This window comes from Galendromus occidentalis, unplaced genomic scaffold, assembly GCF_000255335.2.
Source record: "Galendromus occidentalis unplaced genomic scaffold, Mocc_1.1 scf7180000077530, whole genome shotgun sequence".
Classification (NCBI taxonomy): Eukaryota; Metazoa; Arthropoda; class Arachnida; order Mesostigmata; family Phytoseiidae; genus Galendromus; species Galendromus occidentalis.
In genome coordinates, this window is record NW_003805518.1 from 44,335 (window position 1) to 72,302 (window position 27,968).

General features: G+C 51.9%; 1 protein-coding gene across 1 annotated transcript; it reads right to left on the bottom strand.

The window, feature by feature from the left end:
- On the bottom strand, window positions 1-27,133 carry LOC100899298 (T-cell leukemia homeobox protein 3-like). The gene is made up of 3 exons (XM_018641352.2): window positions 26,596-27,133; window positions 16,189-16,447; window positions 1-325 (listed from the first exon to the last, which is right to left on the bottom strand). The coding sequence occupies exons 1-3, from the start codon at window positions 27,131-27,133 to the stop codon at window positions 1-3; spliced, it is 1,122 nt and encodes a 373-aa protein (XP_018496868.2).
- Between the last annotated feature and the right edge of the window lie 835 nt (window positions 27,134-27,968).

Here is a 27,968-nt window from a genome sequence, read left to right on the forward strand (position 1 = left end):
TCAGCAGAGGGGCGTCGTCAGGAAGTGGGGAGCTGGCGGTCCACCTGCACTTCCTGGGGGTGCGTTAGGAGCTCCGGCAGCGGCGGCCTGCAGGGCTGCGGCCTGTTGCGCTGCATTGAGCGCGGCTGCCTCCGCAGCCCAGGGTTGCAACGATTGCAAAGCATGGAGGGACGCGCTGCTCAAGCATTGGAGTTGATCCCGCGGATCCGAGGCTACTTGCTGAGCGGCGAACTGCATCGATTTCTGCACAACTTCTGCCTGGAGAGACATCATCAAACGATTCGCCGCCTGGCGTTCCGCTTCCCGTTCTTCGGCGGTTTGACGTCTGTAAGGGGAAAAAATACTTTTCTTAGATTCAGTCCGAATCGACGTAAATCGTGACGATAACGACCATAGAAAAAATCTGTCCTCCTCTGAAAGTGAAGGTTCAGCGGGGGACCGAGCGATTCTCTGTTCTTGTCGAATGTGGGGGAGAAGCCGCGATGAATCCGAGAAAATGTTAATGTGCACCACGCCGATGTTATTGATGAGCGCTCAAGAGGAAAATGAGGATTGGTCACGACTCCGCCGGCGAACGAAGCAGGAATAAGGAGGCGGCTGAGTGCTAAATGAATTCTTGCATAATTCTCCCAATGAGGCACCGCTTTAATTTGTCGAAAGTTTTCATAGAGAACACCGAATCACGCGCAGCGAACGAGCGTCGGAGGGAGGGAGGGAGAACAAGAATGAGAGAGTGAGAACAGACGTCCAACCCATTTAATTGGGGTTCTCGTATGTCGCGCAGTCAACGAGCGGCGTTCTCGGTGTTCGCTTTCTTTCCTCATTTCTGCTTTGATGAAGCGACTGTTACAGACTATTCCGGTGCTTAAACACCGTCTATGACAAAATCATTTGCTCGACGGCCGACCACACGATGATGACGAGTGTTCTGATGCCGTACATCAGTGCGAGAAAAAAGAACCGGTCAACCTAATGACTCCGATCACGGATACGGGGGCCGTGGATCGGGTAGAGCCGCTCTGTGTCCTCGCTATGCTCGTCCTTATTAAATTGGGTCGCCCGGGCGGCCTGTATGATATGCATCAAAATGTATAATCCGTGTGGGTGACCGCAACCACTCGATTCTGCCATTCGGAATAGAAACGCTCTCACATCGCTTGGATCTCCTGCGCGGCTGCTACGCTCGCGACCGGGACCGAGCTTGAAAAAAGGTAGTGTGCCATGTTGATGGTGTATACTCGGCGTTGTAGTTGATTTCTGTGCAGTGTTTCTCGGGAGGATGAATGCTCAGCGACGAGTGAGAGGACTGTTGGACGGATGGGCAGAGTAACCGGCGAACGGTCGTACAAACGGCCGGACAAACGGACGGGCGACCAAACGGGCCGACAGAAGGACCACCATAATGCAGTTGTATCGTCTCTCATCCGACGCTAATATCGTTGAAAGCCAACGTAATGACGATGACGGCGGCGGACGGACGAATGAACGAACGAACGTCTGAGTGAGGAAGCAACTTCGTTCGCTGCCATCTGCTTCAGAGGCATTATCTTTCCAACACAGCGCGACAGGCAAGCAGGCCGGCCCCTATTTAGAAGTTTTCGTTCCTTCGTGAGCTCATGAACAGCGCCGCCTGGCGCTGAGGTCCGCGGGTACGGTATGGAATTCACTTCATTTGGTTTCGCGCGACTGAGCCACATGCTTCGGGAAGATTTTAGATTGGGAGCCGTGAGCTCTATTGGCTGCATTTCCAGAAACTAAGGACTTCCTGTCCGTCAAATTATTGCATCCGCTTGTTAGTCGATCATGAGCGGGATTCTCTGACCAACTTGAGGCGGAACGGCCCAGATGCAATTCACGGTGTTTTCCCGCGCAGCTCTCTGCCACGGATGTCCAGTCCAGAGGTCTGACAATGACTCTGCGGATCAATAAATTCCTGCATTTTAATGAGCGCTGGAGAGCTTTCGGGTTCGGAAGGAACCGTAATCCGAACAGAATTCCTGCTCTGAGGGTCTGTGACTAAGCTCTGGGATGAGCTCCTCAGGGGAATTTTTCCTTGTCACCCCCGATTGTTCACGTCAACTCCGCGGGAGAGTTCCTCTCCACGATCGGCTCTAGTATTTTGTTGTTTCACTCGGGCAGGCTTGGCTGTCTCTCGGGTCTCGCGAAACGGCCATCGAATTGCTTGATGTCTTCGCGGACACTGCCGTGAGAGATAAGATTCGTATGAACAATATCAGCAGAGCAAACGATTCGCTGCCAATTAAATAGCTAAATGCCGATGCATTCGAGACTGCCGAACGATAATGACGTATCGAGCAATGATCAAAGCGCCTTGATGCCTTTCGCTGATCGGCGCTCGAATTCTGTCGCTGCTCAGATGAATCACAGCCCGAAAGTCATCCCTGGTCGGCACCGTAATCGAGAACCTCGTCCGCGTACGGTTCGGTGACGCTGAAAATTGATTCGACAGCTCAACATGGGAAGACGAATTCGTTCAAGTTCACCTATTGGGCTTCATGACGATATGTCTCCCTCGCTCTCGTTTCCGTAGCTCACTGTTTTCTGGTCGCAGATTCCTCCGCTCGTTGGTTTCGCTCAGCGCAGAATGATTACCAGCCACTCAGCGACGACATGTAATCATTTTTTGCTCCGGCCCTTTTTCATCACTTTTTATTTCATCGCTCGCAGAAAGCCGATGCTCGAGCGCGCCGCAGAGACAGAAAAACAAATAACACAATCGGAATATCCGTCGGAGCTTTTCGCGGCAGCCAACAAGTCATAATCATGAGGTGACGAAAAGCCTTCGGTTCGCCGGGAAGGTTTTTTACTATATCCGACGTCGACTGATACGATTGATTCAAGGATTGCATTCAAGACCGCGAAAGCTGAATGAGAGCTTTCCCTGCATCTGAGCGTCCTCTCCTTCCGAATACCAGCCGATATTTCGCGGATCTCTGTGGGCTTTTTGAGCCATGGAGCTCAGTCAAAATGAAAGGCTCAAACGCTCGAGGGACTAGAAATTCCATCTCAACGGAGATAGGACGCTTCACGTGCTTTGAAAGGGCGCGCAGCGCGGCGTGATCCAAGTCAGGACAAAGTTCTGTCAGTGGCTGGATCCTTGTCTTCCCGTGGGGCCGCAACCCCGTGATTGGAGGATGGTGTGTTGATTTTTCTAATTCAGTCGGAGAATCGCTGAAGTCGTATTCGCCGACTCCGAATGGCTCCACAAAAATCGGCGCGAATCGACGAAGACGGCGGAAACAGCATCTTCGCTGAGTGAGACACAACGACAGTACGTTTGTGAGGGATGACTCGCGAGATTCCCGTAAGAATACACCGCATGTGTTTTCATGCGTGCGTGTTTTACTCTCTGCCTTCGTGAGCGTGTGCGTGTCTTACCGTTATCAGTGCGTCCTGCTGTCCCTAATCGGACAAGTCGAGAAGGAATTCATTCGAGAACTCATCCAAGACGCGATTGAAATCATCACGGCACCGATGGCAACCGCGACAGGAATACACCACTCCCGACGAATGATTCCATTCATTATCCGGACCGTCATTCTCATTTTGTTTCGGGAAGGCTCTCGGTGGATGAAAACGGATCGGGCAGATGCCCGAAAAATATTGTGAGCCAGGTGAAGGTGCTGCAAGGACCGAGTGATGCGAAAGTTCACCGCAGAATACCCTCGCGGTACGAAAAGGGGAAACGAGGGCAGGTCAGCTGAGAATAACTCAATTTCCACTGACTCATCGTGCTCTCGACCGCAGGTAAAGCGGGAGCCGAGTACGACTGCTCCGCTCGAAAGATGACTGCCGAAAGACTCGCAGAAAGGATCTGGTTTCGGGAACGAAGTAAACACTCGCCGTTTACGACGACGGTGATTCAACTCGAGACGGGAACATGTCCAGCCTATCGAGCTCGATTCAGCGGGACCGCCGATCGCGGTCTTTTCATTGTATGGGCCTTTAATCGTGGTTCGGGCATTCTCTCGAGTTCTGACGCTCCCTGCATTTCTGATATTCTGAAGTCCTCACGCTCGACATCGAGCGCTCCATGGATTTCAGGAGCATTGAAGCTGCTCCCGTCTGTAAATGAGTGAAAACCAGACTCGAACACGACCCAGAGCGGATGGACGAGAAAGCCGAGTCTAGCGACTAAACGTGTTGTCTAGCTCTGAATAGCAGCAGTAACACTCATTAGGCCGATGGCGGTAGCAGCAGCGGCGGACTGGCTTGCTCGCCGACCAAGTCGCCTACTCAGGCCGTTGGTCGCTTGCCCGGTCAGTTGGTACGTTGTCCAACGGGTGTTGTCCATCTTGTGATTCAATTATTGCCACACCACAAGAGCACGAGTGGAAACGGTGCTTGCCCGTCTGTCGGTCTCATCATCGAGTAAGCGGCCACTTTTGCTTGCCCGTTTGCTCCCGACTGTACTATGCCACCCGAGCACTAGGAACACAACAAGCCTCTCGGGCTTCCACCGACGACCGTACGGACTCTCAGGCAGACAGACAGATGGATGGGGGAACAAACCGACCGACCGACTGACTGACTGACACACAGAAGGACGGACGGACAGACGGACGGACGGAGTCAATGAGCGAGTGACTGACTGACTGCGGTTGCGACCGCAATACAAACAGCAGCAGCAGTGGTGGTGGTAGCGGTAATTGAGTAATTGACCATTTAGAACTTGTGCTCTCTCGCCGTTACCGCCTCTTGCTCCTTCTAACCAATCTAATGGACTGCTGCGGGACACGGGAAGACCTCAGACTCGCGGTCGATGGAACACGTCAGGATGAAACTCTCGCAATCGGTCCACTTATTAATCCGTTTGTCCATCGGGTGCGACCTTCAGAGAGTTTTCAAATCTGAATGCAAGACGCAGTAGTCACTTTCTGAGGGCCATTTATCGGGAGCGTCCTCGTGCAACAAGTGGACTGTGAGGAGCTACCTAACAGGAGTTTCTCCAAAACCAGGCTTTTTTTATCCGCGACTCGCGCAACGCAACTTCCCAACACGACTCGTTCTTAAGTTAAGGAGCGTGGAGTATTCGATCAGGCTTGGAGCGTGCTACGGAGCACAGGTGTAATGAGTCCGCTTGCCATTCCGCCAGCCAGCCTGCCTGCCTGTCCGCCAACCCGCCCGCTCGTCTGGCTGTGTGCGTGTGAGTGTGCCAGAGTGTAGGACGGGTCGTAATTGAGTTAGTGATTCCATAAAATTTATGATCAGAACGACCGGAGAGAGCGTGGAAGCGGCCAACGAACGAAGCCGGTCGCGGTGAACAAGCTCCGTTTTTCTCAGCTCGAGCGCCGACGAGCTCAACATATTCGCCATTGTCGTGTTTTGGCCTTGCGCAGAGAGTCTCGAGATGATCCAATGGCCCATACGTCCGCCCGGCATCATGTCGGCAATTCCTGCGATAAGCTGCGAATCATTCGAATTGACCGGTCTCAAAGCGTCTTCTTTCCACCGTCGGACGACGTGGAGTCTCGAGAATTCGCAGAAGTGAAACTTTGTCAAGACAGAGGCGGAACTTTACTGTTCCTCTTCATTAATTTCCTGAATGAGAGCTCCACTTGTAGACTCAGCGTATCGTGGTTGAGCTCAAAGGTTGCTGGCCGTCCAGAGTTCAGTGTCTAAGTTGACCCCCTCTCAAACGAACGGGCTCCAACGACGACGACGACCAAATACCCGCATGTCATTCTACTGCTAATTTCGGCCTGTCTTCTTCTTCTGATTCTCTCCTGATGCCTTCAGATCCGCCGCTGCTGCACTGCCGCCGTTTCGGTTGCCTCAACTTCACGACAATTCAGTCAACTGAGCTTCAGTCCGTCCGTCCGTCTGTCTGTGTGTATGCCGTCTTGGTCGTCGTCTGTCGATGATGTTTCAAGCAGCAGCAGCAGCGAGCCAGTCTGTCAGCGAGTCAGTCAGTCTGTCAGGCGGCCGGCCGGCAGATCGTTCTGTACATAGGCAGCGAGCAAACAAACACACACACGCACAAACGGACAGACGAACACATACACACACAGGTGAACAATAGAGGTAGAAGGAAAACGATTCCTCCCATGTTTGAATTCAATTTCGCTTGATCGTTTAGATACTCCCACTCGCTGCGGTTTTCGGTGGTTCTCAAGATGGAGCCCCTCCCCGAACAATGATAGTCAACGTCTGTTCCGTGTGCTTGTGAGATTCGTTGAAGACTTCCCGCCACTGACACCACGTCGGCAACTATTTATCCGTCCCGTCTAGGATCCGTTTAGGAATGAATTGTCTTCTCTTACTTGTATGTATGTATGTGCCTCGATGTCGAGGCAGTCGTTGAAACGACTTTGCTGCGCGAGTGAAGAAACGATTTTCATACGTATGATTCTTCTGCCCGGGCTTTCTGCTCTCAACGGGAATCATTTCCAAAGGTCGATCAGAGGGAAACGCCTCTGCCCGACCGAGTGAATTTTCTTGTTCCTTCTGTTTCCTCCTTCTCCCTCTTAATCGTTCAGAGGATCTCGAAGACTCATGCCTAGTCTGCAACGGAACGGGAATCGATCTGCATCTGCACGTCACAGTGGGAATATTCCATCGAATCAATTTATATCGCTGGAGTACACCCAATCTCGCTTTTTGGATAGAAACAGCGGTCGAGGAACGAGCGAGTTCGTCGGATTCAATATCATCGTGCTTGGGCAGCCAAATGGAGAGGAGGAGTGGATGGATGAGCAGATGAATGAATATACCGAGCGAGCTGCGGTCGGAGCTCCCCGACCGGCGGCCTCATCTGATGAGATCAGTCCGATAGTTCCCTTATGCAGAGATGGCGAAGCGCACGTAGCACCAATTTTGCGATGGTTTCATATTCGACTTTAATATAGCGATCTCCAGGACTCAGGGGACCAACCAAGAGTCTCTTACTGGAGCTCGTCGCTCGCACTACCGTCACCACTGCGTTACCGGATTGACTGGAAAACTCCACTGTCCGACCTCCGCTTGGCGAGGTGGATGGCACGCGTCGCGGCGACTTGGTGCAACAATTGGAGGAATTGCTCAAATAATATAACTCGCTCCCGAACATCGGACTCGAAGCCGACAATATGCAGTACGGACCCGTGACCGTCGGACGCAGGCATGCAGGTACATTTGTACAAAAGTCTGTCGGTTCGTCCGATCAATTTCGCCGGGCACTTCACAGGGCCCACGTTCGGTGCACCCGCAGAACTCCCATCACGGGTCGTAAATTCGATCCACTGTTTGTCGCTGTCCGAATCAGCTGAGCTCGTTCGGCCTTCCATATGATTTCCATAATCCATCCCGCGTCGACTTGTCTGAATCGGAAACGTGATGTGTGCGCCCCAGTCCCCGCGGAAGAATCCGTCTCGGCCAGTATTCCGTGAGTTTCCTGCTCACTGAGCGAATATCAGAACGGAGGTCTGTACGTATTTGAGTGGTCTCCGAACGTTCCGAAGTTCAATGGGGCTAGCTCTAAAAAATTGAATTTTTCTCATCGCGTGCACGCTTCGTTGCCCCCGCCGCAGGGTGTGGCATCATACTGACAGAGCTTTCATCGTCACTCTTCTGACCATTTGCTCATTTCTCATATTCAAGTCTCAGGCCATCTTGATGTCACTGTCTCTGACTCGGCCGTAGTGTTTTTCTGTGCCTGGTTAAGCTTGGCTAGACTCAGTCGATCCGTCTCAGTTCCAACCTTGTTCCGCGCTTAAACACCCTTATCCATCTAGACATAAGTTGCATTCCGCGAGCTTCTCCACGTCTGTCTCGCTACGGACAATGCGCAAAAAGGAAACTCCTCTTCAACAGCTCCGTAGCTCGTCAGCGTCCGTCGCGGCCTTCAACGCAAAATGACTCAGCAGGGGTTGAAAGGTGGTCGTTTTTGCTCATGATCCATCAAGTTTAATAAGATCCATTCGTTGCTGTCGTTGGAGCATCCGAAAGCGGTGACTCGACGCGTTATCGTTTTGCGAACGCAAGCGCCGTGCACGACGTTGTCATTGCTCTCGAGTCTTTCAATTAGATCCCCTGTGCCTCCACGAGTGCCGATGTAGATGCGATACCGGCGTTCTCCGCAAACACAGAAGCAAGTTCTTAGACACTTCGACAATTAGATTCGAGGGATTGCGTTCGAGGGGAACCGCGGAGGGCGGAACGAGCGATGCCAGGGCGACACGGTGTATACGTGATTCAAGGCTTCCCTGATTATCCAAATCACGAAGTGGATGGCTCCCGGAGAACTCTCTCTTCATGATCTACCCGCACTCATTGCGTCTGGGAGCGGGAATAGTCGGCTTGTAAACAAAGAGGACGCATGAGATCGCTGCGATATGTCCTTACGACGTAATAATTACGGCGAACTTAATAGCCGGGTCTTTCATCCGAAGGTGCTCATTAGTGCTCATAAATTACTGGAGAATCTCTTCGGAACCGACGTTCCCATAGAGCACGATTTCCTCCAGAAATTCCGGTACACTTCGGCCGACGAGTTTACGTGGCAGCTAGAATTGCCGTCTGAAGAAAATTCTTGCGATGTATGTGTTCCTCGTTCATCTAGCTGTCCGACCATTGATTTGATCCGTCCTTCGATCGATGGATTGATCGCTCCCTCGCTCTCATCCATAATAGGACTTCCCTTGCTCGTTATCTTCTCCAGTTCCGATACAGCGGCAGCATCTGTTGTTGTTGTGAACATAAAACGATAAGCGTTCCTGCTCAGGCCCACATTCTACGATCCGGAGCGTAGAAGAGACGGAGCCGTCTTGAACGGCGTTCATTAACACTAAATACCGCGACTGTTGCAATAACGTTCCGGTCCTTCTCCTGCCAGATCGCTTAACCGGACTGGCTTGCAGGCGATGAGGCAGTATAATGTCTTCTGTAGCCGTGTTCAGACGTAATTACTTGAAACGCATCTAATTATACGAGTTTACAGGGGCGCTGCCATCTTTTTTCCTTCGCGACTAGCTGCCACCGTCGTCGACGACCAATGAGTTCCGTGGACGGAGCAAGGAATAAGGGAATGAGTTCTATCGGGTTGGCTCTGGGATTTGGGATTTCCGATAATTTCGCTCACAACGATTCTAGCCGACGGGGATCATTGGAAACGATGACCGAGCTTGGCGGAAAACTAGAACTCTCCCAGATCTGAGCTCAGAGGTCGAGGATCTGCGGAGCAACGGTCTCTCAATCCTCTCGGCCTTTTAATGGGCGGAAGCTCATTCATCGGGCGAAATGGATCGCCGTAATCGCGGTAGGGGAAGTAGCACGTGCTATTGAGCTCCCGAACGGCCGTTGACCACCGACTCAATCAGCGGCGGTAGAACATTTTCTTCCCTCTTAGTATTCGTTGAAAGCATTGCGCCCTTCGGCTCTTTGATAATGTCCGTGATAATGATTGCGTGGCGCTGATTAACTACCGTCTGGTTCTGTGGCGAACATCTGATCAATCCTATAAACGTCTCGGTGTTGCTTCGCGGTTCACTCATTCATTCTCGAATGCATTGAGAAGCGATGGATCTATCAATCGATCGATCGATCCCTTATTCACGATCTACCCGTTCGCTTTATATTCCTTCGGGACCGTGCGGAGCAGAAATAAGTTTTGTGAGCACCCAATAGCAGGTGACATCAGCGGGAATTATGTCGACATCTTCCGATAATTCTTATCTGCCGCAGATCAGTGTTCGGAGCGCTCGCTCATGACTCATGATAAAAGGAGACCATGGTGAGAACATTATTATATCTCGGAGCGAAAGACCCAGAGCTCGAAACCGCCGCGGATCGCAGGTTCACCCCTCTATCCGTAGATACTGATTGAAGACTCTGGAATCCGAATACCGAAGTTTCAAACTATCCTCGGTGAGAGTCGTTTCGAGCCGGAGTCCGCTGCGTAGATAAATATATATCCCGAGCGTGTCACGTGAGTGTCTAGCGTGATCGTAACGAATTTGCAGCAGTTTGTACCTTTCGGAACCTGCCGGTCGCCGCTCGCTTCTGGTAACCCTTCACTTCTTTCGCCCCACGGAGAGGAACGAGTTTCGGCTGACTTTCTGATGAGAGCTTCGCGTGTTCCGAGAGAGGCTGACTGGGTGAGTGTGGAGAAAAGGAACAAACGTTGCTTGTATGGATAGGAACGAGTGTTGCTATTCCTGCGACTGAGTGAGTGGTTCCACGGCCGCCGCCGCCACTCACAGAACCCAGAATTATCCATTCGAAGACGATTCAGGTTATGCATTTCCCATTCCGACACCAGCGTCTTCGAGCAGCAGCAGGTCCTATTAAAACGTCGTTATGATATTTGTTCTTATATGAGCTCGTCTGCCGTGCGCTTTTTCCTCTCTCTTTTCCTCCCGTCAGAAGTCTCGTTTGAATCTTTGTATCTATTCGCCGAGTTTTCCTACACGACAATCATCTCTCATCAGCAGCGTTCTCATCAGCTGCCCGAGAGACAAATGTCGTCATCAGCGCTGATTCTTCCTCGTCCCTTCGTCCGTCAATCGCTCAGGTCCTCCGTCGGCTTTGAGCAGACCCTCGAACGCCTCTCGCGAGCATGATAATCGAGCGTCGGCTTCTGATTGAAACGTATTCGGTGCTTTGACAAATTTCGAGTGCATTCGCGCGGAAGCCGCCGGGACGACCGCGAGGAGAGGATTCCGACGGCACGAAGAGCATAAAACTCGAGCCATCGCGTGGACAAACAAGCGACGGACAGGGAATGATCACGACAATTGATTGATGACGAAATTGACTCATGAGCGATGAATCAATGAGCATGCATCGCCTTCATGCGAAGCAGATCGAGCGGACGAGCTCGTTGAGATGATATTTTCTGCTGCGGCGCGGTGGCGGCGACGTCGAGCAGCGGATCCTGCCAACTACAATCTAACGACTTGTTGGATGGATGATCTGTACACGGAACAAAACAATGAACATGTCCTCCGATATTATTATTATGACGAACGAACATCACGATGACCATTGTGTGTGAGCGGGTGACTGACTGGCTGAGTGTGTGTGTGTGTTATAGATATTCCGCGACGACGACTGAATCGTTCCATCTACGCCCACTTAGATCAGATCACGTCTCGGATCACTGTCGTGACTTGAACGGCCAACCAGTCAGCCGGTCGTCGTCGGTCGGTTGGACGGTCGGTCGGTCGCCCAGCCGCCAGACGAGCGCGCGGCCGAAAAAAATCCTCATCCTCTGTTTGTCTATGTATCTCTGTCGTCAGCAGCGATTCTCTTCATCTGTCAATCCGTCGGCAGAAAGGATTCCGTTGTGCACCCCCGTTACCGATGGCAAATGCTCACCCAATTGTTATCACCCGCTTGTTCTATTTGTTCTGATCGTGGCCAGAACAACGAATTCCGAGTCGTCCGAATGAAACCGGTACGAAGACGTGAAGCGATGATCGACAATGTTCGTTCTGAGCATATTCTTTTCAATATGAGAATTTTCGCAGAGCAGACAGAGATACAGAGGAAAAGGCGGCAAACGATGCCGAAAATATAAAGAATGAAACGGGTCGATGAATAGACACGGGAAAACCGCAAGAAAAGTTTTGAGGAATATCCTGAAAGTCGCGTGTTGCTTCATCCCTTCGAGGGGTTTACTTCGCCTCTTGAAATCGATTCTTCCCGGCAACAATCACGGAATGTTCACGGACAACACCCACCGCGTGAATGAATTTGTTTTCCGCGGAAATTGAATTATGTATTTCTTTGTTACGTTCCCCTGAAATCCCGCAAAATGTTCGCCAGTGTTGAATCAAGCTCCCTCCGGATCGCTCTTCGTTTCGAAGGGAACACGAAGCGGATGAGAATTCTACTGACACCTGCGATCGAGGGGCGTGGATCCCGTGCGGCATCTTCGTCACACGCCATTTTCGGTCTCGGAGACGATTCTCGCACTTGCGAGGAAGGGGATTTACTTCAGCTGGTGGAGACGATAAGGACACCGAAATTATTACATCAGCCCCCCGAAATGACCTGACCATCCAGGGCAATTTCAAATCATTTTGGACGGGACAGGAGTCGTTTTGCTTCATACCTGGTATGCAAATCAGTTGGGCACTTTGTTTTCAGAGTTTTCTCAAAGTCGGATATCTTTCAAGCACCGCTTTCGTTCGAATAAAGTTCTGGGAAGCTTTCTTTCCCTAGACGACTCGTTTCATTGTCCCAAGCTCCCGGCTGATTACGTGAGATTATGATGCATTCGTGTTATCAGTTCTTGCGGAGGATCTTCTCACTCCTTGATTGCCAGCGAGTTGACGGCGTTTGCTCGGAAGAGAGAGGAATGAAGTCACGAACAGCTCCGTCTTCATCTCTGACAATAATAATAATATTGTAATGATGATGATTGTGACTATGGCGATGCCGCTGATGTCAGGATCATTGTCATAATGATAACCGCAATGCAAACAATATGAAGTCTTGTATGAAGTCGATTTGATCGCCGTCGCTAACATCACCTCGTTTGTTCGTCGCACGTTCTCGCGCACGCGCTCGTATTTCCCGGCGGCCGCGTTTGTTTCGCGGCGAATTTGTTCTTCGAGCGAAGAACAAACACATGCGCTTCAAAAAAACATTCCTGAGCAGGAGTCCCCATTTGAGCTTCGTGTCACGACGAAAATATTCATGGACTGATGCTAATTTTTTTCCGCTCGCTGAATTTCCCGACGGATGTTTTTTCTAAGCGTTCTGTTCCCATCATTGGACCAGAAACACAGGTCTAATTCATGAGCCCCAAGACGCGAGTTTCTGCCCGGAGAGTCCGCACCATGGCGAGCTCCGGCCGGCTCTTTTCCTGTCCTCGTACCCGTTTATCGGCTATTTCACTTCTGTCTTCTGAGCACGTGTTCGTAACTGTCGGCCGGAAAGAGCAAGCCGTCAACAAGAAGACAACAATAGACATCGACAACTATTATAGCGACAACAGCCGAAGCGAAGGGGCGGCAAGACAGCGCCGTCGGACACCGCCGCAGCGGCGGCCACAGCAGCGGTCAAGGAGAGGGGTGCAGAAGCGACCGCATCGGCTCAGAGCATTTTATGCTGTATGTTTTATGCTGCGCTTCCGCGGCCTGCCTCTCGAGGTAGTCGGCGATGGCGGGTTAGTCGTGTCGTTGTCACGGCACTTGTCGAGCGCGAATTACCGTCGAAGCGAGAAAAAAACGCCAGGGATTTTTTACGAAAAATCGGACAGCCACGCCGAAAGCCGGGAGACACGGCAGACAATTTGTTCGGAAAGCTGTCGATTGTCTCCGACCCTCAAAGCCTGCTACTGCAGCTGTCTCAGAGCGATAACCAGAGCCAATGAGAGCGAAGTTTTGGTGGAATTCGCGTGCTCATCGGAGCACAGTGGTGCTAATGGATGTGTCGGTGCACTGGGGGAGAAAAAGACCGTCACCGAGCGTAGAATTTCGGCAACGATCAGCGGCACCGATTCTGCGAAGATTCAGTTATTCATTCGAGCCTCATGCGATCGTCCACTCGCGTCGGCTGCAAGTGGGAAAATTGGCCCGTGTGAATTTCCTCTCCAAAGAGCATCAGCTCTGCTTTTGACCGATGGCTGTTTGATTTGCTTTCGTTCCTCGTTTTTCCTTCTCCCGTAGTCCGAAGCGCAATGGCTGAGCGCGGGAACACTCAGGGAAAAACCTCGAGCGGCAGGGCAATCGCCTGGTCTCTGAGTGCGTCTGGACATCGTCAACTCGAACGGCTGCTCCGCTGACGTGTGCAAAGCCCCATTCAACTCAACAACTCTGCAGTCTTGATCCTCTCATCCTGCAGATGCTCTGTCGGGATAGCCGTTTTTTTTTCAGCGATAGAGCGCCTTCAACAGTTAACAACATCACAAGCTCGAGTGTCTAAACCTCCCGCCGCCTCCGAACCTGCGTCAGCAGACCAGATGAGAAGGAACAATAGAAATTTCCAGCAACAATTTTCCGTCTCGATCCGACACCGTTGTTCAGGGAAGCTATCGAGGGAAAATCGTATCGATCGCCGATGACCCCGCGGTATTCTCATGGTGAGCCTCGTTCCGCATCGATCACTGTATCGGGCTTCCCTCATCGGTCGTTCCGCTCGAGGTGAAGAAAGGATGATACCCACGGCAGGAATCAAATTCCAATTTATTCTTGGGGACTTAGCCAGATGGACAGAGAAATTTCAATAGGTAGTTAGCCACTCAGGAGCGCGAGCTCGTTGAGGGCGATACTCGGAGGTAGACCACCTGATAACATCCTAGCATTGCCGCGTTGGACCTCAACAGAAATACGCTGCCTTATGAAAGACAGGAATAGGCGGATGGAGAATGATAGCACTCCCGACTTCTTCTCGGCCTTAGGGAATCCCGGATCGGGAGCTCAGAGTGTTTCAAATACGAAGCAAGCGTAGGAACGTATTCGAATGCGGGGATGACTGGCCATTCCATTGGTGGAACATGGACAGAATAGGGCACCACCGAACGATTATTATGTGTTCGCTGCGCCAGCTGACGCCGAGGACAGCTACGGCGGCAGAAACGTCGATGACGACAGCGGTGGCGGCGGTGAAGCATCGACTCTTAACAACACCGTGACATAATTGCTGCAGAACGAGTTGTTGCCGAGGTGATACCAGTTGAATCTGCATATATTTTTGTTCCGCGTCATTAACCCTTGTAAGTACACACTCATGAGCTCGGGCAGTCTCATCCACTCGTCCAGTCAGACTGTTGACAGTCAACTTCAGATCGCATGAGCTTTCGCCCTCGTTCAGACCTTCAAGGCCGAATGGGAATCGCGTTGAAAATACAAGTCATCGATACAATCTCTCGCATCGTGGACTCGCGCGATCCATCGTCGCTATCGTCGATCCGAACGGACTCCGCTACGGAGTCGAGGAGTTCCCCACTGGCACGTCCTCCGTCCTCCGTGTGTATAGCGGCGCACGGTCGGCCAACAATGTCCCGCTTCGGTAACAGCATCCTAATCATGGCCATTTTAATCTCCATCGGGGCTCTCCATCCGCTCCTGCGTCACCATCGTCATCATCATCATCAGCAGCAATATCGTCGTTACCGTCGACTACTTGCTCTCAATGTTTCACAACAGAGGCTCTTAAAGACGAATTAGCAACGACTGAACCTGTTCGCAATAATGCGGGTCTTTTGGGATTGGCAGCTTTGGGCGGTTAGTCAGAAACATCAGCGGCAGCAACAGCAGCCGGCGGTTGAGCGACCATGCGAGCGGGCATGGGCGAGCGATTTGCTACTCGATATCAACTCTGTAGGGGCGGCTGCAAGCACGGAATACCGGGACGGGGGCAGCCGTAACAACGGTGGCAATCGCGACAGTTCGGCGCTCAATCTGAACTTCGATCTCCGAAGACGTCATTCCGTACGGTAGCGGTTCGTTCAAACAGAAACTCCGCCCGGAGAAGCCGGCGGTGAAATAAAGAACACAAAAAAAGCAAACGACGAGAACGACACCAAGTGCTGCTGCCGCAGTGCTGACTTTATGGTGACATGCGGCAGTGAATTTATACGAAAGTCCAGTCAGTCAGATCGCCGAACGGCCGGCCGTCAGCCCGGCCACCGGACCCGTCGGACGTGGATCGAATATCTCAGGCCACAGATCAGCTGAAATCTGCTTCTGTCAGTGCCACCGTCGACAGAAGAATCCGCAATCGACTCAAATACTCAATCGACGACGACGAGCGACCGACATGAAAAGAATCATGATGAGAGAGATCTTGTCATCGTCGTCGTAGTTGCTCCTGCTGCCGGAGACGTTTATAAGCGAATACAGAGTCTCACTTGAATTTTGATTGTGGGCTTAGTGAGTTTCGCATGATGATGATGATGACGACGACGAAGGCGACCCGACGGACGGAACGACGACGCGTGCGCGCCTCCGCCTAGGTTCGAAACCCACGTCGTCATCAGACGAACACGACTACGAAGATATCAAAAGCTACGACCACATTGCCATCAAGCAGATAAACAGATCCGTCTGAGGGGCCGAAAGGGGCCTGAAGAGGATCTGTCATGTTCTATTGGACTCCATTGTACATCACCTATGAGGACCCGCCCGCAGATTTTCGGCGGAGTTCGCAGACGAAAAAAAACCTATCAGCCTAAACGACAATTCGACAGTTAGTAGACAAATCGAATGTTCTGAAAGGGAATCCCCAGCTCCAACTCACCTCCATTTCGTGCGACGGTTCTGGAACCAGGTTTTCACCTGGGCGTCGGTCATCTTGAGTTGCTTGGCGAGTTGAGCTCGCTCGGCACTCGCGAGATATTTCTGTTTGTGGAAGCGTTTCTCCAATTCGCAGATTTGCATTCGGGTGAACGACGTGCGGGGCTTCTTGCGTTTCGGGGGAGTTCGGTTCTGATAAGGATGTCCTATCCGACGGGGAGGGAGAGGCGCGGTCAGGGCTGAGAAAGCGGCCGCGGCGGCAGCTGGAAAGCGAATAAGAGTGGGAGTCAATACAAAGTAGATCTCGGCGTTCTTCCGCTTCCTTTGCGAAATTTCGATCGAGTGAGCATTGGGTTTCTCCTCCAGAAGAGGAACTAGAATAATAATTCAAGTTGGATTAGGGACATGTTCCGCGGAGCGGATGGTCGACGACTGCCGTCAGCAGCAGCAGTGATATCAAACAATAGCAGAGGAACTATGCAGCCACGTTATGAAAATATATCAAAGACCTAGCCGATCCAGGAATGACCGCGACTTTTGCTGATCCCCGCTGAGGCTCATTGATTCCAGCATAATGGCGACCCGAAAACGGCGAGAATGATACGGAGACGGACTAGTTTCTAGCATGCCTCCCGTCTAGGCCGGGCATAATTATCCGCATTTTTCCACCGACCGAAAAACAATCCGGGAACTTGCCGATGGAAAGCGATCCGGATTTTTGTCTCACGTTCGATTTCTTCCGAAATTCTGTCTTGCTGATGACGACAGTTGTTTTTTTGGACCAGATGAAATTAACGGAATGAACCATTGTGTGGGTTTAATACAGACAATGACGATAGTTCGTTCGGGCTGTGGAGAAACGACAGGAGTCCGGGATGTGATGCCGAATTCGAAGCGAACACTCTGTAATTTAAGCGAGCAGGGTCCTACCGTCACGCTTCGCTATAATGACGTCGGACAGAGCAACCAACAGACTGAATGTCTTCTGTGTTGGACCTGGCGTCGGCCGCATCGACCGAAACAGCGATGGCGGCAACATCATCCATTTTGAGAACGATGCATTCATCGTAAGCGCCAAACGTCTAATTGCCCTGATTATGCCGAACACTGTTCCGACGAAGCAAACGTGCGAACTGTTCATATGCCACTACGAGGCCACCGATAGCTATCGAAGGCAACTCGGAGCTCTGCAACGGCTTAATCCGGAAAGACAACAATTAGCGGCTGTTTCAACCTTCATATATTTGACCCCTGAGCTCCCGATCAAGCATCCGGACGCGAGTTTTCGGGCCGTCAATCTCCGACTGGGACCCGTTGGAAAAGTCGAGCCGAATCTCACAAACGGGGAATCAGATAATGGAATAGAAGTCCAGCATGAAACTGCTTATGCTGATTGGAGTCGCGATTAAGCGCTCAGGATCATGTCCTAAGATTGGGAAGCTCAGTACCCGGCTCGAGTGACGTTGGATTGGCGTACCTCACGTGGAGACGTGACGCGATTCTGCATGGAGTTCGACGCTCCCCGTCGACGTCGTCGCTGGCGAAGGCGGCGGCGAGCTGGCTTATTTTTTCTTCTCGTTATACGGATCGCGTGACACGTGCAACATGTGCTCCTTCTCCTCAGTGCTTAATGCACGTCGTCGCTTCTCATTCGGGATTCCTCCCAGCTACTTCTGCTGAGAGTTCTCGCACGGGAACGATTGTTACGCACGTTGATAGGCTCACGTACAGCGAGACCCTGGAAGAGCGAGCCGCATGGACTCTCTTGGAAGAGCGAACTCGGAGTCACCGAGCCATTCAGTCTCGCGGAATTGAAACGCTCGGAAAACTCTTCACCCGTGGGATTCGACGCGGCGTTCCACAAGGTGAAGAGCAATCCGATTTCAGATCTGTGAGAATCTTCCCGCACAGAACGCGCACAGAAGTAACGCAGACGAGGGGATAGGGGGTTAATTGAGGGGTTCAGTTCACCTCATCGAGACGAATGCAGCAAAAATCTTGAGCGTTCAACCTGTCGCCCGTCAAACAGTCCGGTCGTCCATGCGTCTGTGCGTTCCTCCATCCATCGGATGGTCGGCAACTCAGCTAGTCAGTCAGTAAGTTTGTGAAGCAGACGGGTAAGCGGCCGAAGTGCAGAAGGACCCGCATCGGAGCGATGAAACAATCGCCCCCATGCCATAAAGATGAGAGAACACTTAATTTCTCGGATGATCTTGTTGAAACGAACACTCTTTTATCCTTCAAGTGCTTGTCCCGCCACCTCGGCGCATGGTCACCGCCGGACACGCCGACAGCCATCGAAGAGCCCGCGACTCCGAGCACGACGTGGAACAAGTCCGCTCCCGAGACATCGAAAACGGCACATTATGTCTTAAGACCGCAGCTACATGACTGCAGTCACTTGTGACGTACGCACCGTTCGACAGCACGAGTACGATTGAGTCATACCGCGTCCGTGCTTTTCACGTCTACATAATCTTTCGCTCGTAAATGGATTGGTAGGACGTGGGATCAATCATTATTTGACTGCTTGTGAGTCGGCATTAAATTCTCGCCATGAACGAAGGGTGAGACCCGACAGAGATCTGAATCTTCCGTCGCAAGAGGACAATAAATCGGTGAGGGGTGAGAGGACCCGCGTATCAGGCGTACAACGCACCGACAAATAGTTTCCGAGCGCGATATACACCCCTCTTCCCTGATCGACTTTGAGCTCATTGTTCGAGTCGATCTTCGGCGCGGCTTACAAGAGCCCGGCAAAGAAGACATCTCGTGAAGTCGATCATCTCCGCTCGTAGCGACACCATACGCCAGCCTCTCAGGTGAGTTCATGCAGCTTAGAGAGTCGAAGCCATTAATATAGATTTAGGATCTCTTTTTTCGGGGTCGGAAAGCATTGTACTCCGACGCATGAACGATGGAGATCGTCTTTGGAAACAGCACCTGCCTTCGAACAAGCTAAACGATGTCGACCGGCTTTCTTCGACTCCAAAAGGATCTGCGCAGCTGTGGGATTTGCAACATGGACCGGAGCCCGCAAGCAAGATTCTCAAGCGAGCAACCAGGAACGATCGATATCGAGTGCGCGCAAAAAATTGCGGAGTTCTGCCCTCGGAATGTACCCGTACGAAAACACCGTCTCGGAAATGAAAAAAAAAAGCGAAAGCTCCTGCAGGCTCAATCGACCCCGCAGATGTCTCGCGAAGAATTGGGAAGCGTTCTCCGAATAACGCAGAGTGCTACGCACAGCGATACTTTTCCGGCACTGGCGAGCGAGAGAGCTTCTCGTTTTTCCCTGCGATCTCTCTTCTCTCAAGGGCTCGAAGAATAAGCTCTCGACAATAATATCGAACTGTCTAAGGCAGACGACCGAGCCAATCGCGGCTCGGCAAGAGCACTTTCCAATCTCAAGAGATCGGGGTGGTGTCTGCATCTCATCACAGCACACGGCCTCTTGGCACGCATACAAATCTCTCTCCGGAGCAGATCGTCTCTCGAACGAAACACCTCACGGAGGAGCTAACACCGAGCGGGATCTTGTTCTCGTTATTTCGCCGCGTGCTACCTGCCCAGATTCTTCCTTATTTTTCCTGTGGGGTTTCTCGGCCCGAGATCCTCCTAAAGCCTGTATCGCATTGCCCCATCCCCTCGTCCTCCACAGGCGCGCCGACGTTATTCAAGTCTTTGATTCCCTTTTTCCAATTTCGAACAGATACGCTGCAGACGAGTCGGCTCCTCGTACACCTGTTTTATGCTTCGCTTTCGGCTCACTCCTGCGCCTCATCATCTCCTCTCTCGAATTGGAGTCGTGAGGCGTGCGGCGAGCTCGGGACAAGACTGAATCTCCCCGTGTGATTTTCCTTTTTTGTTTATTATTCCTCCTTATTCTCCCGTCCAAGGGTCCGTTCATATACCGTATGCGATCCGCGATGTCCGACTCGCTTTCGGACAAAACGGCTGTTTCCAATTCACAGCCCGCTGGTTAACAGGTCTGCGCCACGATCTACATGATCTCGGTGAAAAACAATCGAGTCATGTGGAAGAGGCGACAAGAGCTTGCCATATCCCAGTCTTTCCTCCTTCTTCTATGTCGAACACCGGCTCAGCAAGTGGCTACACATAATGGGCCTGGAGCTCCTTGACACACGAGGCGAGGCAAGACGGGCCGGCTGGCAAGCGAGCGAACGGGCGGGCGGTCGGACGAGCGAGCGAGGGAGCGGACGGGGACCGCTCTGTTAACAAAGAAGCCTCCTGCTTTTGCGGCGGCCGCGGCGGCGGTCGCAACTGCGGTCGAGAGCCAGGCCTGACTTGGCACTCAAGTAGCAGAGAGAGGTAGGCACGGAGGGGGGAAAGACAGGCAGATAAAGAAGAAACGAGCCCGGGAGCTATCCCGCTAGCGAAAGAAGCTATCAACGGGCCTTTTACGATATTGGTCTCAAACCCCCAAGGAGGAAAAGCTCCTGATCTGAGGAGCTCACTACCTCACTGATGGACTCACTGACTGACTGCTGAGGTGCCGAACTCGTCCGCGCGCCTCCTCCAGCATTATGAGCAAGATGCCAAGAGCATTCTCCTCTCATACTCCCTACTCCGAATTAATTTGAGTCAGGGAATGCTTCTCGTTCATCGGAGATCCGACCCTGGTCCCTACAAGGGATATGGGATCGATTCCCTGATGACGGGCTTGGGTTCAGAGAACGTTAACATCAGGTCGGAGAGCGCACCGTCCGTCGTAGGTCGTATCGGTCGGATCAGCCGCAATAAGATTCCGATAGATCATAAGAGGATGAATGGTTTCTTCCGCCGTTGATTCGCTCGATGGGCTTGCTGAGACCATCCATTCCCGGTAGCCCTATCGTGTCCGCATACAAGCAGGAGGAATCCATCGATTCCTTTTCCCTTCACGCTTCCTCTCCTCATGTTCATTGGACTTGGGCAGGCGAGTAATCCGGAGAGTCCCAATAATTAGGCTGTCAAGACAAGAAAATCGCCAATCGAGAAGCAAGAGAGGGAATGTATTCCGATTTCTCCATCGGCATCAAATGCTCTGGTATGCTGTCAGGCTAATTGAAGTCATGCCAGGCGACGACCAGACATCGGAGCGATAGCAAGTTTCCGAGGAGAAATTGCCCCAGATCGATTCGATCAAAATGAATATAAATTGAGAATCGTCAGCCCCTCAAATGTTCCAAGCGGGCGCTCAGGGGTGAGCTGATGTGCGCATATTATCGTTATCTCATTCTGGAGTCCCGGTATTCTCGCTGAATTTTCGCGTATAATATTCAAAGTATTACAAATGAGCGAGGCGCCGAGAAAATGAAGCCGCTCGACTATTCATGCACGATCTATCAGGCGAACGAAGCGTAAGAATCGAGATCCACTTTTCCAGAGTGATCCTTAAATGCATTCAAGTCCCTAAGTGCATGACGGTCTCGCGCTCGCGACCCGCGTCGGCTTTCAGTCGGCGCAAAACTACGTACTGAAATAATGGCGAGGTCCAAATCACGAGCAAACGTCCTTTGATAGATCTGGCTCGAGTTTGTCGAAGCCAGGCCTTCGACCGGGAGGAAGCTAGCGGCTGGCATCCAGTGGGGCGATCGCCAGTTAACAAAGAAGCTTACTGAAAAAGTCATTATCCCTAAGCGAAATACATGCACAGAAAGGAAGCAGACCCACACATAGATGACAGAGCATCAAAGCTGAGCAGAAACATCATCAGTATTATCAAAAGCAACTCCCTCAAGCTCCGTTCAAATGCGGGCAACAGTGGCGGTCGCATCAGCACATCAAATGCATTCTGAAATCGGCTACAAATGACGAGATTTGCTACTTTTCGTTGAGAAAAGAATTTGAAACGAAATATGAGGAGGCGAAAAGAGAGGCTAAGAAAAAGCGAGCTTCCCCAATAAAGGGAGACTCCCTTCCGTCAACGTAGAGGGAGGAATCGTCTGGTTCCATTTTCGAAGGAAAATAGCGCAAGCAATCAACAGGATGACTCTAAAGGAGCTCGAGCTTTTTTCCGATGTCAGGATTCTTGACTGCTCATCATTCCACTGTATTGCTCGGAGAAGAGAGCTCGAGAGTTCCCGCGTGAATTCCGATCGCATCTTGTCCGGAGTGATTCCGTTCTGGGCTTGGGTTTCTGCCCCTTCGCACGTTCTTCGAACTTCCCGATGCCCTCCCGCCATGAGCGGATTCTGCATACATACATATGTATGTGGACTGGTGCGGTGGAAACCGTTCTGTTATTTCGTTTATTTTGCTTCGTGCAGATCTCGGGGTGGTGATTTCGAACACATTCAGGTGTCATAAATTTGTCAGAGTGATGCGCACGATGGCTCTTGCGGTGAGACTGCTCTCGGGAGGAATATGCTGATCGACTCCGAATATCGCCGTCGATGAATATATTGAAGCGCGCCTCCGAATCATTTTAGCATTAGCTAGCAAATTGCTCGATAATACAGGAGAATAAAATGATGGAAGACCGACAGAAGGAATTCGGCGTTGAAAAAAGCGCCGAACGAGCTCCACTGGTGTTTCGAAATTTCCCGACAACTTTTTCCTATGGTCGCGAGAGCAGTCGCCACATCATAGCTCGGCGGAAGCTGCTCCGTCGGACCAAATTATGATTGTAGTGTCATTTTCGCAATGACACAAATTGGCAATCAGATGCGATCGACGCTCAGAACGGTCTCGGCTGATCCTTATACCGAAATGCTTGCGTGACAGCTCCGTACTTTTTGTTGTTCCTCCCAGTCCGTCCGCTCGTTGTTTTGGTTTGTTTTCTTTTCGTATGTTTGTTGGCTCCTCCGTTCGACTGTGAGTGTCTGTCTGTACACAGTGCTGTGCGCCGTCTGGTTGGTGCGGCTGGGTGCACATAGTGAAGCGTAAAATTTATATCTCCGAATTAATGCAATGGGAGATCTGTTTTGTCGACAAACTTGAACAGAAGTCTTCGGCTGTTGCTGCTACCTGGTACCCCGTAATGGAGCCGCTCAGACTAAACTGTGACTGCCTCCCAACTCGCTATCTCTCGTTTGCCTACCCGTCTGTTGGCCAGGCAGTCAGTCAGCCAGTTCGGCTTCCTAAATCTGTGCCCGCATCTTCCGACAACGAACGCGGCAACGTCGGCAGCGGCATCAACAACAACAACAGCAGCAAGACGAAGAAGGAGGGAAAAGTTACAGAAGCGAGATACAGAAACAACTTCGAATGACGCGCCAACATCGCCCAGGCGCTCGCAAACGGATTCCTCTCACCGCTTCTACTGCTCGACTCTACGATCTTCCTCGTGGCGGTCTCGATATTAGCGCTGCTTATTGGGGGACCCCGGAACAAACGTGAATTTGTGTCAACGGACGGTCGAAGTCAAGGCTGATGCCCGTTGAAACGATCAGCTGATTCGCACAGGTCGCCCGTCCGGCGAAAGTGTCAAGCTCAGGTTTTGGAAGCGACTTGATCGAAGGTTCTCGTGAAGCCCCAAGAAGGAAATCACGGCGCCCGCCTTTTCTTGTCTCACAAAATCGATCGAAGCGACTCGATTCGGAGACCGCCTCCCCGGATCGGAGAGGATTGAATGAGACCTTCTGCGATGAGGGAAGGTGTCTCCATCACCGAATCGTGATCGCGATCGAGAGGATGCCGAGGAGTTTTAAGGGAGTTCGGAAGCCTCGTAGCGTGAAATCATCTACTTGGCACTAGTTGACGCGATTCGAAGTGCGCGCAGCTCGTTTTCCTCTGTGATTCTTTCATAGTTTTTGTGGATGTGGTGGGGTGCCGTCGCAGTCAGCGGCTCGGCACAAAAAAAAGCGGGAGAGTGAGGCAAAACTCAAACGGAGTGAAAAAGAGGGAAATAAGTTGTCTTTGCTTTACGTCAACGACGATCAGGTTGCTGCTTGGTCACGTCGATAACCTCAGAGAATGGACGCGCGGATGCCTCTCAGCACGTTTTTATCCCATTCTTCCCAAGAACAACAACAAATCGTCAACGATTCGCGCAGACACGGCTTTTGTTTCACGCTGCCCTCTGTGTGTTCGGCTCTAATTGTTCGTTCGGATGATTTTTATAGAACAGCATCGTGCAAGCAGAACATCGATTGCACGTTTGCACGATTTTTAGAAGGACGCAGTGACCCGCAGGTCTCGATGCTGGTACGTAGGCCGCTGCTCGACACATTTATCTCAAATGGTAATTTGAAGTGGATCCACCGATTCACAGGGTCGGATTCCCCACCAACGTCACGTCGAAACGTCTTTCCCGCTCGCCCTCGAAGCTAGGTCGATCCGAGGCTGAATAGCCAGTTAGCGAGTCGGGGCAAATTGATGATGTAGTTCATTTTTTTGTCGCTTCTGAGTGATGCGAAAATTGAACGAACCCATCGGACGACATAGGAGCCCTCTCCTCCATGGTCCCGAGGGACAAATCAGCATCGGCTCGTCTCTCAAACGAGTTCGATTATTATTCTCGATGGCTCGGTAGCACGCGTCAAATACCGCGCTAGTACCATATTTGGTCTGCTACATTGAGCGACGGTGTCAGCCCTGCACCCGGACAACGAACGAGCCAGGCGGCCGTATTTGCAGCGAGAGGGGATCCTGAACACTCTGAGGGTATTCTCCGAAACGATTTCTTGAGTCTCTCCCGCATCAAAAATTCGGGAATCGAGAAGAAGCTCAGAATCAGAACCTCTTCCGTAATTGATTGTGTCCTGAAAGGTGGCATCCGCTCGGTGACGACGGATGCCAAAGCGGAAGGACAGTCATCGGTAGAGCAAAGTAGGGAGCTGGCTCACGATATGCCCTCGCTAATCACCTGAGTTCTTCGCAGAGCTCAGTCTCGTGAAATGTCGACACATGTTCCTTGTACATATGTTTTCGTGTTGGTGGCCTCATCACTCGTGTGTCAAGGCTCATGACTCATGAGCCTTGATTTTGCGGGCCTACGACATAGACCGTCATAGAATCATGTCGAGGCCTCTCGATGACTTGTTTGCCTGCTCACCGCATGCAAGGACGCTCTCGATATCAGAATGTGAGCTATCCATTCACGATCCTCGCCGTGGCAAAAACGTATGAGCGGCCATGAACTTCAAAGGGACAGATTTGCTCCTCACGCACATTTTGTGGAAGGACCTAGCGAAATCTCAGTCCTTGGAACGGATTGAGATGGATTCCCGAGGAACCGGAAGCTTTTGAGCGTGCGCAATCGTGACTGGTGACGCAGTCAATCAGGCATCACATGAGGGCTGGAGCAGGATTTCTTTCTGAAGGACGACGAGCTGAGCCTATATATCGCCGATATCGATCTCATCATTTGTTGCCACCCGGAATGACAAGTGAAACACCTGCGTGTCCGGAAGTCTCTATCCGCGGGGAAACGGCTCCATATCGATACCGGCAACAAAGAGCCCTCGATGCGTGCAGGTTGCATGACCGCCGAAGACGGAGCGCCGCAGTGAGGCCGTAAGAAAACGTGCCCAACGCACGTGACGCGAATCGTCTGCGGAAACGCATATCGCACAGGAATGTGATCATACCGGAGATTCGAGCCCCTTGACGAGTATCCACAGAACTTTCCGGAGGATATGACTGATAAGATATGTTCCTCAAATATTTTTGCATAAGTTGAGCTGGACGTCCAGGCCGTTGAGGTTTTTCGAAAAAATGATGGAGGATCATTCCATGCTATTTACACGACAGCTGCACTTCTGATTCGACACTGTAGACGACTTCCCATGACTGCCTCGAGGTCAGCGGCTACAGTGAGATAATTAGGCTCCTAACGATCCGGACCGAATGCAGAGTGGAGCTCCGGAAAGATTCGAGAAGGGCGATGTCCTACCGTCTGTTTATGACACTCGTTGTGTGGTGTTCCAAAAGAGTGCAAAGACGAGAGGAAAGACGACGACGCCGGAGAAAGATTCTGCCGCGGGAGACTGAAGGGGGCAAAACGAAAGTTCTCAGCAGAACATTAAAGCGACATTAAGGAACAACGCTGAGCAGCAGAAGAACTCGAAACGTCAGCGTCGGCGGGGTTCGCCCAATTATCCTCAACACTTTCAACAATCATTTCATATCCCCGTTCGTTGCTTCACTCCGTTTTGTTTTGCCCACAGCATCGTGATAATTCTTCGAGCGAAACTCGGAGGACCTCGAATCGCCGGTGAGTGAGAACCGGTGACTCGGAACCCGAGAGGAATTGTATCAAAGCGCTAAGAGTTTTTCGAGAGTTAATTACCAGAAAATTATTGAGGCTTCCAGAGGAATATTTTTCTCTGAGCGAGTTTCCCTCGAGTGATTGTCGATCGTCGGGGATATTCCGAGCGATAGTTTATACCTCGAGATCTTTGTCGGCAAGGGAAATAGTTACCTTTGAGTAGATTGTGGTCGTTGAAGCGATAACGATGCTCACCTTGCAAACGATGATCCTTGATGAGGGCAGGGTTCGCAGCTGCCCACGGGAAGGAAGCTCCCGATGGAAACGGGGACCCCTCCGAGGTCGGAGGTCGTTGCGCGGGTACGCGGATGACGGTCCCATTGGCACCCAACTGCAAAGGCAGAGGACTGTGTCCGGCGTCGCTGTGCGGCGTTCTCGATTCCCGTTCTTCTCCGCTTTCCGATTCGACATCGATGTCTGAGCCTTCATCGACATCATCGTCGATCATAGCCGAATCACCATCGATACCGAGCTTATTTTCATTGTCGTGCTTGATGGCATTCATCAACATCGCGGTCGGAGTATTCGCCATGGCTGTGGCCATCGGCAACGATGAGAACGATCTGCTGTCATGATTCGAGGAGCCTATGAGCGCCGAGATCGAAAACGAGAGCCTCGGCGGTTTGTCTGTGAGTTGGAGCATGGGTGACGATCGTTGGACAGAGCGGTCGCTCTCTGCCGGCGAAGTGCTCCGCTCGGACTTCGCTTCAACAGGTTCCGGTGTGGAGGACATTTTCATTCGACGGGCGCTGTCGGTGGATTTCCAGAAATTTCTCCACGGTGCGAGTCTCCGAAAGACTCTTTAATCGTTCACGGGCGACCGAAGAACCTCAAGACGATTCACTGTCTCGCGGACACTGGTTTCCGCGCGCACACGCACTCAATCCAAAAACTATCGCAGGAAACTCGATGAAAGTCACTCTTCGTTGGTGAAGTCAATTCCTCGGCGGAACACGAGAGCGAGACCAACTGTTGATTTCACTGCGTGAGACGCAAGAGTCGGGGCGATGCTCGCGGAGATGGCCGGGCGTGGAGTCTGTCCGTTCGGGGAGCGCTCAGTCAGCTGAGAGGTCTCTCCTGATATCCGAACGGATAGCCGGGAAGGCTGGTCCGGACCGCAGACTGAGTTCGCGGAGAGGCTAGCTAGTTGCTCGGTCGGTTGGCGAGCTGCCTTGCTGGCCCTCTAGCTCCGATGTGTGTTCACTAGGCGAGAATCAAACTGCCACTAAATTTGCCAAAACGATATGATCACCGCTCTACAAACAACAAGAAAGTGTTCGTTCACAGATCGTCGTCGTCCAGCGGAGCGAACGGCGTGCGCGATTGGCCCAGCGCTAAAAGCTGGGCGGCGCGAAGGAGGCGCTACCGTCTGACAAGTGAACGCCCACTCTTCGTTCGACGCTGCTCTATTTGACTGGCTCCCCAGGCAGGCAGGCTGGCTGGCTGTCTGCCGGTCGGACACCAGTCGTCAGCAAGCCGTACGACGGCTGACACTTGGAGGACCGCCGCCGCCGCCGCCGCCACCACCACTCCGCTTTCGGATGAGGGTACGACGAGGCGAGAACGAC

Coding starts and splice junctions, on each gene's coding strand:
- LOC100899298 (XM_018641352.2), bottom strand. CDS start 27,133: ATGTCCTCCACACCGGAACCTGTTGAAGCGAAGTCCGAGCGGAGCACT. Junction 16,448..26,595: donor CAAGGATCATCGTTTGCAAG/GTGAGCATCGTT, acceptor TTCGCTTTCCAG/CTGCCGCCGCGGCCGCTTTC. Junction 326..16,188: donor AACCGTCGCACGAAATGGAG/GTGAGTTGGAGC, acceptor TTCCCCTTACAG/ACGTCAAACCGCCGAAGAAC.